A 20,188-nucleotide genomic window follows, 5' to 3' on the forward strand; every position below is an offset into this window, starting at 1 on the left:
GGTTGGTTAGTTGGTTGGTTGGTTAGTTGGTTGGTTGGTTAGTTGGTGGGTCGGTTTTTCCTTGCTAAGCAGCTATTTAGAAGGAATCGAGATCATTGCTGCGTTCATTACCACATAGAGCAAGCAAGGAAATGAAACATCCCAGTTATGGAAAAGTTGGCAGATGAGGACTGCTACCAGGAGCAGAGAATAGGGCCCAAGACAAACCCAGCCAGGGGCCACGTGAGGCTCCACTTAGGGAGAAATCAGAGAAGAAGCTCGCAGAGAGAATAGCAAGTACTGCCTGAGGCAAAAAAGCAATACAAGCCAAGAAGGAGAAGCTACAGACCCCGCACTTCACTGACGTCTTCAGCACAAGAACGCATCCAAGAAAACGACTGCAAAAAGAGAGCGAATGTGTCTGCTCCTTCCCCTGTCAGAATAAGAGTCTTGAGTCCCAGACTGCTCAGGAAGGAAGGGGAAGAAAACTTCTTATTTGTGAATCCGCCTGAGACTGTTTGCTGTTGCTGATGATTCATGTCTGTCTTACAGGAGGCTTTTCCTGTTGTCCTACTTCTGTCAAGGACAAGACCTTCCAGGTACCCAGATTCACAGTCTTGGAGTCACTCTCCCTCATCCTTCACATCCAATCAGGTGCCGAGTCTTATCAATTCTTCCTCTACAGTCTCCCTGTCCTCAGGACCCTTCTCTCCACTCGCACTCACCCCTCTGGTTCAGGTCCTCATCACCTCTCTCCTGGGCCATTGAAATAAGCTCCTAATTCATCTTCATGCCTCAAGACTTCCCCTTCTCTGCTCCATCCCTCAAATGACTGTCAAATGGATGTTCCTAATACATAGGTCTGAACAAGTCGCTTCTTTACTCAAAAGGCTCCGAGGGGTCCCTCTTGCTTGTAAGACAGTCAACTAGCATTTATCAAGTACCTACTATGTGCCAGGCACTGTTCTAAGTTCTGGGGATACAAAGAAAGGCAAAAGACAGTCGCTGCCCCCAACGGGCTCACAATCAAACAGGGGAAGGCACCATACAAGCAACTATGTACAAACAAGCTATATACACGAGGGAAGGCATGAACATTAAGGGAGATCAGAAAAGGATTCTTGTAGAACCTTAGACTCTAGCTGAGGTGCAAAGGAAGACAGGGAAGTTGGGAGGCAGAGATGAGGAGGGAGAACGTTCCAGCCATGGAGGACAGCCAGTGAAATGCCCGGAGTCAGAGATGAAGATGGAGCTCCTCTGGCATTTCAAAACCTTCCCAGTCTGGCTGCCCTCTACTTTTCCAAGCTCATATACGGTATTCTCCTCTATGCACTCTCTGTTCCCAACAAATCAAGCTGCTTGCTATTCTCTTTCCCCACATTCCATCTTCTACTTGTGTGCCTTTCTGTAGAAGGCTGGCCTCCATTCCTAGAATACTTTCTCCTCACCTCTGCCTCCTAGAGTCCTTGGCTTCCTTCAAAGCTCAGTTCCAAGGCTACCCCTGATACCAGCCTCTTTATTCTCCCAGCTGTTCTTGTTCCCTTAAATCCTAAATTACCATAAACAGGGCATCTCAAAAAGCTTTAGTGCAAAAGTCTCAGCTTTAGTAACTTAAATATATTATATTTGTATTAATATATATTTATATACAAATTTGTGTATACATATATTTGTATTTGTACAAATATATATTTGTAATACAAAAGCAAAAACTATATATTTATATTTACATATGTTAAATATATATTTGTATATCTGTGTATATATTGTATTTAGTAATGTTTGTATTTAGTATATATTTTTATTTACTTACATATGGATATTTTCCCCAAAAAATGTGATTTCTTTGAAGATAGGGACTGTTTAATATTTGTCTTTATACCCTTAGTGCCTGGCACATAAAGTGTGTTTGATATATGATTATTTATTTCCTAGTTTTCTCATTGTTAATACTCTCTTCCTAAAAAAATCCCTCCTTCGATTAATTGTTTATATATTGTATATTTATTCATCTGCATAGATATTGTTTTTGTCCCAACAGAATGTAAGCCTCTTGAGGCCAGAGATTATTTCATTTGTACCCTCATCACCTGGTACAGTGCCTGGCACCTAGTGAGTACTCAATAAATTCATGTGCAATAAATCCATTTGAAATGGGAACATGTTTTCTGGTTTTGACATGGCTCCTTGCCTTGCTTAGTCTGTTAGCATGGTGAGCCACTGAATGTGTAGAACTGAGTTAAACTTGGATGTTTCCAGTTTCAAAAGCCAGAAGAAGACAAGCAAGTTAAGACAGGTAAGTGCCATAAGCATTCTCATAATTGGAACCTACATCCAAAAGTGTGTAGACAGGTGAGGTCCTCAGGGAGATATGTGCATGCATGTGTGCATAAATGCATACATGTGTATCTATGTATACATACATCTTTATACACAGTCCTGAAACATATAGTACAAATGGAAATGGAGGTGGGTCCAAAATTAAACAGGAAGAAAGGCAGATGGAGCACCATTGGGAAATTGCAAAGCTCTTCTAATAACCCCAAACTTCTCCCAGAAACAAAGGCCCATCTTTTTAACACCATTACTCTGCCAATGTTGTTATATGATCCCAAGACATGGAACCCAACGTCTTTGAAGAACTGTAAATGACTATCACACAGAGGGCAACAGAGTAGATGGGAGCAGGCTATACATTATGGGGAGAGAAGTGAGCATTTATATAGCACCTACTGTGTATCAGGCTATATGCTAGCACTTTTTGTTTTTACAAATATTATCTTATTTGATCTTCACAACAACTCTGTGAGATAGGTGTATTATCATCCCCATCTTACGTTTGGGGCAGAGGTTTGACTTGCTTAGTGTCAAACAGCTAGTAAGTGTCTGAGGCTGGTTCTGAACTCAGGTCTTCCTGGCTCCAGGCCAAACACTCTATCTACTGTACTATCAGCTGCTTCCCTCCATCCCTCTCTAATAATAAAAAATAAAAATATTACCTGGAAGGAATGGCATATTAAAGCTATAATCACCAAATGCCTCCTTAACTTCAATAAACCATGTCAGATTAGGCCGCTGGGTTACCTAAGTCATAACAATAATGCCATACGTAACACTTCACAGTTGTATAGAAGTTTAGAAAGTGTTTTTAGGCATGTAATTTCATTCGTGAGGCAGGGCAGGGGAAGTATTATCATTTTATAGATAAAGATACCAAGACTCTTTAAGGTGAAGGAACCTGTCCATGGTCCTCTGGCTGGTAAGTGGCTAAGCTTGGCCTTGGCCTTAGACCTGAATCTTCTGGTAGAACATAGAGGGGCTAGGCCACAGGACAGGGGAGTTTAACTGGGGTCAAGGGCAGGCAAGCCTCAGAACCCCGAGGGGTGTCAGAGTTTGGAACCGAGGAATCTCATTAGGGCACTGGGCACCTAGAGTAGCAGGAAGGGTGGCCAAAAAGAGAGGAAATGGTAATGTAGGGACAAAGTATGCAACCGTCCCCTTCACAATTTCAAGTCTCACCCTGGGCTTCTTAGCACCCCCATGAGTATCTGTAGCAACAATGGTGGTGGTGAGCTAGCTCTGGGATCAGGGTCAAGTTTCTAATACTGAACTCACTTGCCAGTGGATGAAGTGAATAAAACCCTAGGTGGGCGTGGGAGGTGGTAATTCTTGTTTTCTGAGCCAATCAGAAACAATAAGGGGGTGGGGGTGGAATCTCCACCAAGTTTCCATGGCTTTCTAAAAGATAACTGATAATTTAATGAGTCACGCATTCTAAATCTTCATGTTGTCTTAAAGTTTTCATTTTAAACATATTAAAACACTTTGTTTGGAACGTTTATTTTTAGCTTGTACATCAATAAGATGCAGACTCTTTTTTTTTTTTAAACAAAGAGCTCCACTCAGACTTTGGTTGAGTTTGCCTGAGAATGGTAGGCTGGGTTTGGAGATTTGTTGTCCTTTGGACTTTAGCTTATTAACAGCAAGCTCTAGCCCTGGAGGTCTTCACACTGACCATCAGGTCCCCAGTGACCCACCTGAGTGCTAAGAATACTAAGGGTGATGAGCAGACACTGCTCTCAAGAGGATTACAATCAAATGAGGAGAAGATCTGAGGTCCGCTTACTTGCCCTCGAGATCTGACATGAGTTAACATGGGCTGACTATTCAAAACTTTAGAGCAGCATTGTTTTTAATTGTGAAAAACTGGATACAACCTGAATGTCCAACAACTGAATAATGACTGAACAAACTCTGATACATAATATCCTAATGCAATTAAGAATGACCAATAGGAGGAAAACAAGGAAAAGCCAATTGAAAGAATGAGAAGGGAAGCGAGTTTTGCCTACCATCAGGAAGGCAAGTCAAGTGGTCTGTGTGGGGAAGGAAGAAGGTAGCAACTGCTGCCACTGACCCCCGTGAAAGCACAAGACTGTTGATTCCTCCCCACCCCTACCCCGTTCCAGGTCAGCTTGTAAACACAGAGCTGGGGGGCAGGTAGGTGGCGCAGTGGATAGAACACCAGCCCTGGAGTCGGGAGCACCTGAGTTCAAATCCAGCCTCGGACACATAACACTTACTAGTTGTGTGACTCTGGGCAAGTCACTTAACCCCAATTGCCTCACCACAAAAAAAAGTAGAGCTAGACCAGGCTTCCCAGCCACTAGCTCTCCTTCTGCCAAGACAGAGAGGAATGGCAGTAACCTCTGTGACAGAGGAGGGCAACTCGGGGAAGTCTGGTCACCTAGGGAGCTTTCCCTGTGTCTTGCTTGCATTCTCCTGTGTAGTTCACATCCTAGGGGAGAGTATGCCAAAATTTTGAGCAATGATGACCCTGTCACGAGGTCATCATGTGTGATTCTTGTCCACATCCTTCTGTAAATTCCTTCCTATAGAGGATCCATCCAATGCAATGGAAGCCTATCTCTGCTTCCATTAATGTCTTGGGGTACCAGTTTAGCACTATCCATCCACTAACTCTATTTCTTGACAATTCGCCATCCCAACCCCTTTTCCATTTATTTTAGTCTTTAAAGATGCCCTTAATACTCCTCACATGTAAGCCAAGGTATATAATATGCCTATGTTCATGCAACATGAGTTTTTCCCGTTGTCATGGGGCAACCTACAAAGGTCACTCTTCTGAGATCACACTGTACGATGATTTAATTCAATAAACATTGGTTAAGTTGTTGTAATAGTCTAGGCTTGACACAGGTTGATCTGATAACTCAAGTTTGAGATTGTCAGGAAATAAAACACTCACAGAACATTTCAGAGTTAACAAAGAAAGGTATGTACTTAGTCATAGCAGGGAAAGGATGTTCAGCAAGGATACTGCATTGATCCCAATTGGGTATAGCTTCTCTGCCTCTATGTTGTCCATAATGATCTCTGGTCAGACATCTGCAGGAGGAATCAGGTGACAACTCTTATCCTAGTTTTTGTATTCTGGGAAGCTACATCAAGATCCTGAGCTTCTAGTCCCGTTTGAGCCAAAGAAGTTTTTAAGGATGGTTTCAAACCTTTTTAAGGAAAAACTAGCCTAGCCTGCATAGGGCAGGACCTCAGAACAAAAGTGCCTACTTAGTGGCCAGTGTGGTGTTGAGTCAACAACCACATACTAGTCAATGGGAAAAATACAAAGTTCTGAAGTCTTGGTTCCTGTCTTCAAGGGGCTTCCAGTCTAGGAGGGAGATGTGGCACTTGAAAGGATAACTTTAAATATAGAAGGAATATATATGTGTGTGTGTGTGTGTGTGTGTGTGTGTGTGTGTGTGTATAAGTGCACTAGAGATGTGTAAAACAAAGTGTTACATGATCTCCCAGTTGGATGACCATTCCACCAGGAGTAACCAGGAAAGGCTTTGTGAGGAGATGGCATTTGATTTGGGATTAAAAGGATGGGGAGAGTTTCAGATGAGGAGAAGGTTCCAGGTATAAAAGATGAACTGCCCAAATGCTGTATAGCAATAGAAGAAGGGTAGCATTTAAAGAGATGGGCTTTTGTGGTAATGAGTAATTTGGGATCATGAAAGCACCAATTACTTTCAAAAATGCGATCCAATACCATATCCTCCAATGCCATAATGGGTCCAGTGAATTGTCCATCTGTAGCCCCTGTCCCAAAATGCATTAGCATAATATCATTTGTGGACAAGAGCCATTGGAAAACCATGCCATTAATAGGAAATGTTCCTTTCACTTCGACTCCTTATAGTGTGTCCCCCAGACTTAGGTGAAGATATGTCTCCCTTTTCTGCACAACTCTTGATATAAATACTCAGCAGATCTTCGAATAAAATGAGGTCCGTAGTTGCAACCATCACTAGCTAGGAGACATTTTGCTGGAGGGGAGTTTTAAGACTTGAGGGCACAGTGGATAGCGTGCTGAACTTAGAATCAATGAAACCTAAGTTTGAACCCTAACTCAGGCACTTACTATGTTACCCTAGGCAAGTCACTTAATTTCTTTCCACCTCAGTATACTTCTCTACAAATTGGGGCTAATAATAGCAGCTACTTTACAGAGAAGTTGTGAGAATCAAATCAGATAACATGTAGGTAAAGTGCTTTGCAAACTTAAAAATGTTATATAAATAGTGGCTACCATTATAATTATTATAATTATACTGAATCAAATGCTTTTTTTGGAAACAAACAATAGACATGAAAGGATTCTATTCTCTATCAATTCACCAATTGTGTAATACTGAAAAGTTAGTTGAGTCTTTTTTTAAAAAACATCTGCAAAAGCCTCCCAGTTTCCTTTTCAAATTTTCATCAAGAATACCCATAATGAGTCCATAGATCATATTCATAAAGATTTTATAGAACTGAGAAAGTGGGCATAGGAATTAGCAGTATTAGTTTCTTCTCAGTCACCTTTAATATTTTTGGCAAAAGAACTATGATCTTCTACATTCTTTTAGAATCTTCCTCTCTTTGAGATCTTTGCAATCAGTCTATAAATGCCTTTACAATGCATTGCTTCCAGCTTACATCTCATATATATTTGGTCAGATCCAGCCATTCTTCCTGACTTCATCTTAAAGGCCACAGTCGCTTCCTCAAAGTAGATATCAAGATGATAAAATACACTATTCCTACTCATGTGAATAGGTCACTATAGAAACCCCAGCAGATTTGTTTCATCCTGTACCTGTATTACTCTCTCCCTAACAGTTTAATTTGCAGTTGCCTTAGGGATAGTCTCAAACCAAGTTCGTTGTGTATTTGTTTTTTTCAACTTCATTTCACTAATTTATGAGGTCATATTGTTTGTGATTCTCCATCCTCTTCCATATTGCTTGGCAAATGATCCTGTACTGTAATATAAACCCATGTGGCTTTTGACTTCCATGTCTCTCCACTTAATGAGGTTAAGTGCTTTTTGGCTGGGGCAGTTTTTTGTATCATTTGGCCTCTTCATTGTGGTGACTGTTTTGCACTGTACATTAGTTTTAATTCCCTTAGAAACACTGATGGAGCTGATGTCTTTACTTTTGTCCACTTCCCAATTTTCAGAGTTGACAGCTTGCTTAAGTAGGTCAGGTTGGAGCTGCTGTAATCATATACCATGCCATCTTTTCACCTTTATATTTCTTCTAATTTGGCATTTGCTTTTATATTTTCTCCAACCCATTGAAGATGTGGCTAAACACAGATAAGTATGACACAAACATTCATCCATAACCAGTCCTTTCTGATATAATGAATATCATTTTTTCACATCATTTGGCCCCTACCATATCTAGAACTTCTGAGCCTCTTTTCAGAGGCAATTCCACACAAACACACGCAGTAAGTGCCCGCTGTACATAAGGCACTATGCTATCAACCAATCAAGCAGTATCAGTACCTACCTAACATCTCCTAAGGTGCTAGGAATACAAAGATAACAACAAAACAGTTCCTGCCCTCAAGGAACTTACATTCTGTTCATGTCAATTTGAAACATACACAACTGTATGTAACAGATAAAAAAGAGGCAATAGATATTTTTAATGTCACATATACACTCTTTTTCTATTCTTTGAATAAGGAAATGTTTATGTCTTTTGATATTTGTCAAATTCATAGTAAGAATTTGACAAATATATGAGAGGCACATAAATAAGTATTAGACACAGTAGAATGTGATGAGGCCGAAGGAGAGAGACAGACAACCTGCTCTTGAAAAATGTGAGGTGAGGATTTTTAGCTGAAGTCATCAGGGAAGACATCATGGAGAAGGAAAACCTTGAGCTGGACCTTAAAGTAAGAAAAAGATTTTCATAGGCATGGATGAAGAGGAAGAGCATTCTAGGTAGTGGGGAAGACATATGCCTGCCTAAACTGAATGTAGACATCTGGGAGTTATTTTCATACAGGTGAAAATTGAACCCATGGGAGCAGGTGAACCTGGGGGAGAACAGTGGAGGGAAAATCAGAAAAGACAAAAGAGAAGTAGGGCAAAGACAGAACCTTAGTTGGGTGACACCCCCCTCTTAGGGGATGGAAAGAATAACCAAAAAAAAAAAAAAGAATAACAAATCACGGGGTAGCTAGGTGGCTCAGTGGGTAGAGCACCGGCCCTGGAGTCAGGAGGACCTGAGCTCAAATCTGGTCTCAGACACATAATAAATACTTCCTAGCTGTGTGACTCTGAGCAAGTCACTTACCCCCAATTACCTTAAAAAATTAAAATAAAAAATAAAAAAAATTAATCCAATGGTCTGGAAATTCAACTGCCTCTATGAGGCAGCTAGGTGGTCCAGGAAATAAAGCACTGGCCCTGGACTCAGGAGGACCTGAGTTCAAATCCAATCTCAGAAACATAATAAATACTTCCTAGCTGTGTGACTCTGAGCAAGTCACTTAATCCCAATTACCTCACTAAAAAATAAAAATAAAAAATAATTAATCCAATGATCTGGAAATTCAACTGCCTCTATGAGGCAGCTAGGTGGTGCAGTAAATAGAGCACTGGCCCTGGATTCAGGAGGACCTGAGTTCAAATCTGGCTTCAGACACATAAAACTTACTAGCTGTGTGACCCTGAGCAAGTCACATAACCCCATTGCCTAGCCAAAAAAAAGAATAACAAATCAGTGAAAGAAACCAAGGAGATACATCTTGAAGACTAGAGTCATATCATGGAAGTAAGAGAGAGAAGCAAATGTAGCATGAAGAGATGTTTCGGAGTACCAAATGCTGTTACAATAATCATAAATAATAACAGTAACAACAATGTATTTCATATGTGCACATGTTGGTTCATCCAATAGAATGTAAACTCCCTGTGGGCAAAGGATCGTTTCATTTTTTTATTGGTATCCTCCAGCACCTGGGAGAGAACCTGGCACATAGTAAGCACTTAATAAAAGCTTTTTCGTGTCATCATTATTATTATAACAGTGACAACATATACAGTGCTTGGTTACACAAAGCCCTTGACATACATGAATTTCTACGGAGGCAGCAGGATGTAGTAGAACGAGCTCTAGCTTCAGAATCAGAAGTTGTTGTCACTACCGTTCAGTCACTTCAGTCGTGTCTGACTCTTTCTGATGCCATGTGGAGTTTTCTTGGCAGAGACACTGGCGTGGTTTGCCATTTCCTTCTTTAGTTCATTTTATAGATGAGGAAAGTGAGGCAGACAGGGTTAAGTGACTTGCCCAGGGTTACACAGCTAATAAGTGTCTGAGGCCAGATTTAAACTCCGCAAGATGAGTCTTCCTGACTCCAGGCCTGGCACCCTATCCACTGCACCACCTAGCTGCCCTTTGGAATCAGAGGATCTGTGTTCAAATCTAGCCTCCAGTCATTAGTCTTCCTAAGGCCTCAGCTTCCTCATCTGCAAAATGAGTGTTGGACTCAATGGTCTCTGAGGGCAGCTCTAGATCTATGTGTCCATGAACTATGATCCTATAGTTTTCACAACAAGCCATAAGTCTAAGAATGAATGAATGAAGCCTGTATTAAGCTCCTACTATGTGCAAAGCACTGTGCTAATTGCTGGGGGTACAAATAGAAAATTAAGACAGTCCCTGTGATGGTGTGTGTGTGCATGGACCCCAGTCCTAGGATCATATCTCTCCCCAGCCCAAAGACCCTCTCTCGGGCAATGACTCACGAGTGGGCCCAGTGAGGCAAACTCTGTCTCCATTACAATAACAAGCTGACCTCTGCAGAATTTCTCTCGTATAATGTAACCTGGTGGTGAAAGAGGGTGAGACTCGGCTGTCCAAATTCTCCTACCTGGCTGTCACATGTCCACGAGCATATGATCCCTTTGGGGTGGGGTTTGTGTGTAACTGTGATGACTTTCCTAATCTTAGTCAAACAACCATCCTGAGATAAGAATGCTCAGGCTACTTGGGGAGCTCAGGAGATCCACAGTTTCCCTCAGAGGTCTCACTGATAACCAGGGGCAGTAGCAGTGGCCACTAGAGTGAAAGTAGGCAATAACAGAGAGGAAGCACCTGCAGACAGACGCGGGATGATTCCCTGAGGACAAAAGCAGCTTTAGGGATTGTGACTTCCGGGCAGAAGAGGGAGACGTGTTAACAAGGAACTCCAGTGAAACACAAGTCATCAGAACCTAGAAGAGGCACCACTAAGCAGAATAACAGGAGGACTTCACAAAGAATGAAAGGGGCTTCCAGGGCTGGGAGTTGGCCACACAAGGGCTCTACAATGCCAAGTTTGAACCAACTCTCCCTAGGGACCTTGTGTGTACAAGGAGAGAACACTCTCTTTGTTTGTTTGTTTTTTTGTTTGAGTAGGAGATATTTTGTACCAATTGTTTGTACAATACCTTCTTAGTAAATCCCTTTTTTAAAATTCAACTAGAATTCAACTAGTTAATGGGAAGTAGTATGCTCAGTGGTTAGAACACCGCACCTGGAGTCAAGAAGACCTGAGTTCAAATCTGGCTTCTGATAGTAGCTGTGTGACCAAGTCACTTAACCCTTTTTGCTTTAGTTTCCTCATCTGTCAAATGAGTTGTTGAAGGAAATGGCAAACCGCTCAAGTATCCTTGCCAAGAAAACCCCAAATGGGGTCACAAAGAGTTGGGCATGATTACGACTGAACAACAACAAAAGTATGCCCATGAGGGCTTAGGAACAACTTTGTTAAAAACTTTTACAACCCTCTAAGGTTAGTTCTAGGACCCCAAGGAGAGTAGCAGACAGAAACCCTCTGGGGCCCTAAACTGGATGTGAGTGCTCAGCAGGGGAATAGCCCCAGAGGAGTTACTACACAAGAATGTCTAAGTGAATTTCATTCAGCTCTTCCAAGACTGTATCCACTCAAGTTGTAACAGTGCTAACAACTAGACAAATGTGTGAGAAACATACACAAATGACATGTAAGTGTGTTCGAAAGTGATCAAATGCCCAGGAGACATCAGAAGAGACAGAGATTCAACCTTTCCAGACCCCTCCCATATTATTCTCCTTCCTGAACTCTATAATCCTGGTCATTTTTCTATTCTTCACAGAATCACGGAATGTGAGAGTTGGAAGGACCTCTAGTCCAACTCAAAAACAAAATGAGTCCCCATTATGACAACTTGACAAATGGTCGTCCAGCCTCGTTTTGAGAACCTCCCGGGACAGAGAACCCACCACACCTTAAGGCAACCCATTACACTTTTGGACAGCTCTAATTGCTCGGAAGTTTTTCCTGATATCAATTTTCAATTGGACTATTTGTGACGTCTATCCATTGTCCTTTGTTCTCGTCTCTTTCTGAGTCTTTCCTCAGACTAACATCTCTAGTTCTTTCAATCAATCCATATAACATAGACTCAAGATTCTTCATCAACCCAGTTGCCTGGACATTCCAGCTTACGATCAATCACTCCAGTAAGGTCTGACAATGCCAGAGTACAGTGGAACTGTCACCTCCCTATTCCTGGAATCTACATCCCTCTTAATACAGCCCAAGATTTCATTAGATGGTTTTTTGTGCCATCTCACACTGCTGACTTCCATTGAGCTTGCAGTTCACTAAAATCACCAGAACCTTTTTTGAATAACTGCTGTCTAAGCATGCCTCCCCTATCTTATACTGAATATACTTATGAAATTGATTTTTCATACCAAAAGACAAGACTTTACATTTGTCCCAATTTAACTTCATATAATTTGATTGTGCTCAAGCTTTGTCAAGACCCTTTTGGATCCTGATTCTTTCATCCACTGTGTTAACTATCTCCCAGTTTTGTGTCATCTGCAAATTTGATGTGCATATCATCTGTTCCTTTATCCAAATAACTAATAAAAATATTAAACATAACAGATCTTTGGGGTACTCCACTAAAGACTTTTCACTACGTAGACTTTGAATTGTTAACAAGGACTTCTTGAATCAGGTCATCTAATGAGTCCTGAATCTATCCGATTGTGTTATCATCTAATCCATATCTCCCCGACTTCTTCACAAAAATAGTCTGAGATACTTTATCAGCGATTTTGTTAAATCTAGGTTCATTGTATATACAGCATCCTCCTCATATGCTAGTTCAATAATCCTGTCAATAAAAGAAAAAGAAATGAGGTTAGTCTTGAATGACCAGTTCTTGATGAAGTCAGGGAAGATCTTTCTATCACTTAATGATCTACTTTAGAATTTTCCTAGAAATCAAAGTCAAATTCATGGGTCTATGGGTTTCAGTCTCTGTTTTCTTCCCATTTTTGAAAATCAAAACAATATTTGCCCTTCTCCAATTTTATGGTAGCTCTCCTATTTTCCATGACCTTTCAGATATCACCAACAGTGGGTCAGCAACCGTATCTGCTAGTTTCTTCAAGAACCGAAATGTAATTCATCTGGGCCAGGGGACTTGAATGTGTCAGGGCAGAGAGATACCTTCTTACTATTTCCTTATGTATCTTAGGTAGCTACTCTTTACTTATGTTTGTTCTGTGTTCCCAGTATAAAGGTCATACTCCTTTGCAGAGAAAACAGAAATGAAATAACAATTGAACCTACTATCGGCTGTCAGTTATCATCATTCCCTCCTAACTCAAGCAAGGGTCCTATCTCTCTTCCGATCCTCCTTTTTCTCCCAATGTAGCAAAAATGAAACAAAACCCTCTTACTGTCCTTAGCTTCCCTTGCCAACCTCAACACATATTAAATGTTAGCATTCCTCATGTTCTTTTTATAATGCCATGCTACGTTTTGATCTTTACCCTCTGTTATATGGCCTTGTTTCCATCTTTCTTTTTCAGGCTTAAGTTATTCAATGAGTTTACTTTGCATCCCTATTGATCTTTTCACATAAAGTCCATTTTCCTTCCTCATTGGAATTGCTTCCCTTTGTGTCCTCAGAATTTCATTCTTCAGTATCTTCCATCCTTTCTGGACCGAATACTCCTGAAACATTTAACTGCATGGAATCTTATCTTTCTTCTGAAATTTGACTTGCCAAAATCTAAAGTACATATCATACTACATTCAGACTTCCTCCCCCTCCTCTATAACAAAGTCTAGAATGAAGTAGACACTTTTCCCCAGGGTCTTTATCATTTCTACACCCAGCAACCAGTTCCTCCCTCATAGTGAGAATCAGAATCAGAATAGAATTTCCCCTTGTTCATTCCTCAATCTTTTTATGGATGAAATTATCCCTACGGCAAGTCAGCAAGGTATTTTACAGTTCTGCTTTTGACAGATAAAATGTCTGGATAATTGAGGTTACCCATCACTGCTATATCATGCCTTTGTACTAGCAGTGCTCTGTTTTCCAAACTCCTCATCTATTTCCTCTCTCTGTCCAGGTAGTCTGTGGTATACCCAACAATAAAGTCACTTTTGTTTCTCTCTCTTTTGACATTCAGCCCAAGGACTCTCCACTATTCTTTCCCCCTCTGGATCCTGGCTTTCTCATATAAATATACCTTCTTCACATACAATGTTATCCCTCTCTCCTTACCACCACCACCACCACCACCTTATATCTAGTCTACTTCTTTTGAGTAACATATGCCCATCCAAATTCACAGACCAGTCATGGCTTTTATTCCACCAAGTCTCAGGGAGATCTGTGAGGTAAACTTTGCCTCCTTGCATTAGTCTTTTTTCTCTTTTCTGTTATTCAGACTTTAGACATTTTTATGTAGACCCTTGAGGCCATGGGTTTTACTACCATTTTCTTGGATTTTGTAGCCTATGCATTTCTGAGTCTTCCAGCTGCTTATTCTTTCTTCTTCTTTCCTCGGGGCTACTCTTTCTATTTGGGAATATACACACACAGTCCTCTCCCTCCTTTATCCTTTTTAATTTAAAACTCTTCTGATTAGATGTGTAAAACACCTGGAAAACACATTCTGATCAGTCATTGTTAGGTGTGCTCCATCTGTGGCCAGGAATCTGCCATCACTCAATGTTTAAGCTATGGTCCAGAAGTCTAAGTCTCACTCTCAGCTACCACCTTCTTAGCCAGCTGTTTACTTCCCAAATTGATTTTTTTTTCCTCTTCTTTGTCCCTTACCTCAGAAGACACTTTGCCCCGCTGCGACCTTTAGTTTCCTGCCCAAAACTTCACGGTCATTGGCAAGATTTTTAGGTTTTTTCTAGAAGTGTTATTTGTACCCATATGATTCACCCAAAGTGGGTAACTGTCATCCACATGGCTTTCTTAGGAGGCTCTTTGTTGCATATTGAATACATGCCATGGGCAGGATAGCATATCTCTCTATTATTCTTATCTAGTCAACAAATAGCTGCCTCAACACCAACCTGAGCAGGAAATCACCAGTTACTACCATCCTGCTCTGCTCCTTCTGCCCCCAATATAGTATGGTACCTGGCACATAGCCGGCACTTAATAAGTGCTTATTGATTGGTGGATTGATTCATTCAAGGAAGAAGGGATCCCTTAAGGTAGAAAGGGATCGGGCTCCAAGGGTAAAACTTGGAGGAGGAGAAAGACACCAAAATGTAGAGAACAGGGCAAGAGATCAGTGGGAATCAATTCCAGTCGTGGTGTGGTAACATGTGCAAAATCATGGAGGTCAAGATGATATTCTGAAACAGTGAATGGTTCAGTTAAACTGGAGCATGGTGCACATGAAGGAGAATACCATGAAATCAGGCTAGCATGTAGGCTGAAGCCAATTGTAGGCTGTAGGTGGCTTTGAATGCCAGGATAATGAACATTGAGCCTTCCTAACAACTAGAGCTGTCCAAAAGTAGAATGACCTGAAAGAAGTGTCCAAACAGAGGCTGGACAACCATTTGTGAGTTCTTTGAAGTTCCTTCCCACTCTGAGAGACCATCAGCTAAGCACAGCCAACTATCTTCCCTTTACCCAGGTAGCGTCAGGTCCCAAACTGTTGGCCATGGGATATCTTCACAAATCACTGAGCAGTCCACAGAAACCCTCCCCTCTGCCCATTCCTTTGAATCTCTACTGCCAAATATTAATGCTTCAAGGCCAGTGTAGGTCAAAGACTATTTACAAGACTATAGCAAGGAATTCACCTTCTGGATCTGTTCCTTCCTTCTGCCATGTTCGCTCTGCTTTGGTATATTGGCCTGGTGGAATTGAAGAAGTAAGGGTCTTCGGGATTCTGCCTTTACATCTACATTATTATATAGTAAAAAGAGAGGACCTGGGTTCAAACCTTGCCTTTGGAATTCACTATCTGTGTGACCATGGGCAAGTCACCTTCCCAGGCCTCAGTTTCCTCATCTGTAAAATGAGGGGTTTAGACCAGAGAGCTTCTAAGGTCCCTTCTACCTCTCCAACCTCTAAATCTCTGCTCCTATAAGTAACTTTCCCTCCCTCGGCTTCAGTTTCCTTATCTGTAAAATAAGGGAATTAGACTAAACGTTCTCTGAGGGCCCTTCCAGTTTTAGATCTATTATCCTGTAAGGCACATCCCCTGGATGGTTCTCAGTTTCCTCACCTGTAAAATGAGAGAGGTAGGACTATGTGGTCTCTGAAATTTCTTCCAGAAGCTGCAGATCATAAGCATATGAACCATGGTGCTTTAGCTGCCCTTGGGAGTGGTGTGCCTGCCTTTCCAAAAATGCAGTAGGCCCTCCTTTTCTGCTTCCCTCCAATTTCTGTTCACTCCAAAGACATAATCATGGCAGGAGAAAAAGGAAGACGCACCCTACCATGTAGCACTCCCCATTAAGCAGCCATCCTGTGCCCTCCCTCCTCTCCTGCTTCTCAGACACCGAGTTTGTATTAAAAGGAGGTTTATTGGGTTCAGGATTTATATGGCTCCTGAGTCTGTGTTTTTGCCTCAAACTGTGCCCTTACACACACGCAGTGTCTGACTCCTGGGTAGAAAAGTCAAAAACAAAAGGCTAGATTATTCAAAGATGAGCCATCATTAAAAGACTGTCTCTGCCCTGCTTTCCCTGATCTCCCCCCAACAGCCATGCCTATGGCCCCTTACCTTGTTCAAGCCTGAACTATAAACAGCTTTGGCCACCAGCACGGATCCATGGAAAGAGCACTGACTGGAGACTCAGAGGACCTGGGTTCAAATCCCCTCTGCCACTACCTCTGTGACCTTGGGCTAATCTCTCCAATTCCTTAACCTCAACTTCTCCATCTGTAAAATGGGGGGGGTTCTGCTGGATAATCACTGAGGTCCCTTTCGGCTCTGGCTCTGAGATCCCATAAAGAGGTGGGGGACCTGTGGCCTCAAGGCCACATGTGGCCCTCTGGGTCCTCAAGTGTCACCCTGAAGTTTGGATTCAAAGGGCCACACTTTGGCCACACGTGGCCTCAAGACCGCAGGTCCCCCACCCCTGCCATAGGTTCTGTTGCGAGAGAGGAAGATTGTTTAATCCTCCAAAAGCCCTTGGTCAGATCCTTCCTGAGTCGGGCAACAGGCAGATTCCAGGCAGAATGCCTTGGCCAGAAATTACCTCTGGGCCAAACCAGCTCCAAGCTGATATTTCCCCCTTTTCTTCCTCTTCATCTCCCCTCTCCTTTCATTTCTCAAAAAGGGCTTGGACTATTAGGAAGTTTCAGGAGCCCACTAGAGGCAGTAGTTTGTTTGGGCTGGAGGCAGGGGGCAGAAAAAGGAGAATTTGTTTGGGGCTCCAGCTTTTTTCATTTTTTCCCCTTTCTTTACATTTTGAAAGCATTTCTCACCACCTTGAACGTCTCTGGGCAGAAAAATAAATCAGCAGTGTTAGGAAGAAGTAAGAGGCTACTGTCTCAACTCTCCCCAAACCCACCCCAGCTAAGGAATCAGGGAAGACCAGGGTCTCAGGTAAGTGGAATATCCCTTCTCATCCCGTGCCAGGCACATCACCCAGCACCCAGAAGACAGGGTGGCATAGTCAGGAGGGAGTCTTGCCCTCCCCAAGCCACCACCTCCCCCCCAGTCTCCACTCCAACGTTTTCATCCTTAAGGCAGAAAAACACCCTAGGAGATCAACTCTCTGTGAGCTATTGATATAGGCAGTGCTAAAGCTCTCCTTTGGGGCTGTAAATATAATCAGTTAAAACCAGCCAGACTCAGGAGTTTTATTACAATATTTGCTTTCCAATTGGGATAGCTCTCCACTCCCCCCAGCTCCCCATGACTTGAATCTTTACAAGGCTCTCCTCTCCTCCCTGTCCCTCCCCTCCCCAAACCTGGCATTGGACAATTGGACACACTACACAGACACACACACACACACACACACACACACAAAACATTCACACACCCTTACAGACTGTAGATTGGTCACATTTCTAAGCAACCAATCCCTCCAAAAAGCTTGTTCCACCAGGTAAAGAGATATTTAAGAGGAAAAACTTGCCAGGTAGGGAAATCAGGGGTCTGCCTTCTCTGCCGCTCCTCACTCCCTCCAGGGGACCCTCTGCTCCCCTTTTCTTGGTGCTGGGGTGGCCCCTCTCCATGTTGCTCTGGTAGCCGCATCAGGTATCTCGAGCTGGTGCGCTATTTTCCCGGAGATTTGTAAGCCCATCAAGGGACCAGCAGCGAAGGTGCCCAGAGTCTGCAAAAGAGTTGACAGAAAACTTACTGCCTGGCCTGAAACCAGTTTATCATTTATTCAAAATAAATTTCCTAAATAATTCATACCTCCCCACCCCATCCCCCTGGTTTAAGTAGGAACACAATAGTAGCACCAAGAATCTAATTACAGCTGTGACAGATGTTTAGTTATTAATAAAGCCTCAATGTCACCGCAGGGTATTACATAACCAACTCTAACGGGCCGGGGAAGCCAGCCCTCATATTTACAGGTACTTTTCCATTCATGCTCTCCTGGGCTTTGCTATAGTACAAAGACTGTGGGTAGAAGGGGTGGCAACAAGCCAGATTGGAGCTAGTGGGGAACCCCAGCCCCATGCTGGTATCATTCAGCTGCCTTTCTGTTGGCAGTAAGAGAAAAGAATGGGAATTTAGGGTGAAATGTGCCCCATGAAGGATGGGAGGGGATTATTGCCTACATCTTCTGGATGCCCAGTTCCAAACATAGCAAGTCCTTTAATAACCTTTCTAAGCCCTGATTTCCAAATCTGTAAAATGGAAGTAATAATATTTCTAGGGTTTATATCTTAGGGTTTCTGTAAAGCTCAAATGAGATAATATAGGAGAGGAAACATGGTTTGGTAGATAGAGGGCTAGCTTTGGAGTCATAGATACACAGATATGAAAATTTTTAGTTTAAAGGGTCACCTAGACCAGCTCATCCTGAAAGGAATCCTTCTCACAAGCACACACCCAACAAATGGTCTTCCAGCCTTTACTTGAAGACCTCCAAGGAAGAGGAATCTGCCCACCACAAGTCTGATTCCATTTGCAAAAGCTCTAATTATTAGGGGTTTTTTCCTGCTCTCCATTTGCCTCTTTACAAATCCACCTCTCCCCCACCCCTGTACAGGTTCTACCCTCTGGGTCAAACAGATCACATTTGATCTCTCTTCTATGTGATGGCCCTTCAGATACTTGAAGCCAGTGATCATGCTCCTGCTGGGTCTCTTTTCTCCCATCTAAACATTCCTACTTCCTTCCAGTCCTCATATGACATGGACTCAAGCTGTCCCACAATCTAGGCTGTCCTCTTCTGGACTGTCTCCAGTTCATCAATGTTCTTAAAGTGTGGTGTCCAGAACCGAACATAGGATAAGGTCTGACAATGTCCTGATCGCCGGCAAGCTAAGCCTCTCTTAATGCAGCCCATGGTCCCGTTCATTGGTTTTGGCTGCCACCTCATAATCCATTACAACACACACACACAGCCCAAACTTTTTCAAAAGAAAGATGGAGGATCTTAGAGGAGAAAGAGAGAGATTGGAAGATGATGGAGGAGGAAGAGGGAAGATGGGAGATGTTGGAGGAAGAGGAGAGATGAGGGATAATGATAGAGCAAGAATAGAAGAGGGGGTGGGTTGGAAAAGGGAGGCTCTGCCTTCTCCCTTAGGGTACTTCTGGTGTGACACCAGGGTGCATCTACCCTCAAGAAACAGTACATCTAATGGGGAAGACACATGAGTCCCCCCCACCCCCCCCCAAGGGAGAGAGCAGTGCCCTCCCTTCATACTGGAGGCTCACCAAGTACAGAAACCATGTTTCCCTCTTAAATCCAGAAGTTCCCTCAGGACAAGGATCAGGTCTCCATCAACAGACCCAAAACTCTCCAAATTCAGGGCCAATGTCTCTTCCTCCTCAATCTGTGATATCTCCTGCCTCTTCAAATGATCACGTGGGTACCATATACATGTAAGGTGTCCCAAAAGTCTTAGTGCAGTTTTAAGCTTCAATAGCTTAATATTCACTATTCAATAAGTATCAATGGGTTTGCTTAAATTCAATTAATTCAGTACGTTAGCTTTAAACTGTAGGCATGGTTAACATATCACAGGGAAGGAATGGGCTACCATGGATAGCACCCTGGCTCTGGAATCAGAGGACCTGGATTCAAGTCCAGTGCCTGATGCTTCCTACCTGTGTGACCTTGGACAAGTCACTTCACCTCCGAGCCTCAGTTTCCTCATCTGTAAAATGAGAAGATTAGACTCTCTGATCTCAGAGGTCCCTTCCAGCTCTAAATCTATACGCCTGTTATTCCCCCTACAATTGAGTAGACAGGGACGGTTTTCCCATTTTTGTGCTTTGGGCCTATCTGGGTACTTGGCATGCATTTAGGTTTTAGGGCTTGAAAAATGCTTCCCATACTTTGTCTCCTTTAATCCTCACCATAACTCTTCGAGGTCATTACTGTT

At 42.5% G+C, this 20,188-nt stretch overlaps 1 protein-coding gene across 1 annotated transcript in view; it reads right to left on the reverse strand.

Annotated features, from left to right (window-relative positions):
* Positions 1 to 17,876, reverse strand: part of CALN1 (calneuron 1) — a 452,243-nt gene extending 434,367 nt beyond the window's left edge. Inside the window, exon 1 of the mRNA XM_027861507.1 lies at positions 17,754 to 17,876. Coding sequence (XP_027717308.1) covers positions 17,754 to 17,876 — 123 coding nt within the window. The remainder of the gene's footprint in view (positions 1 to 17,753) is intronic.
* Positions 17,877 to 20,188: the final 2,312 nt, after the last annotated feature.

The sequence above is a fragment of the Vombatus ursinus genome, unplaced genomic scaffold (genome assembly GCF_900497805.2).
Source record: "Vombatus ursinus unplaced genomic scaffold, bare-nosed wombat genome assembly UNPS02014768.1, whole genome shotgun sequence".
Lineage (NCBI taxonomy): Eukaryota > Metazoa > Chordata > Mammalia > Diprotodontia > Vombatidae > Vombatus > Vombatus ursinus.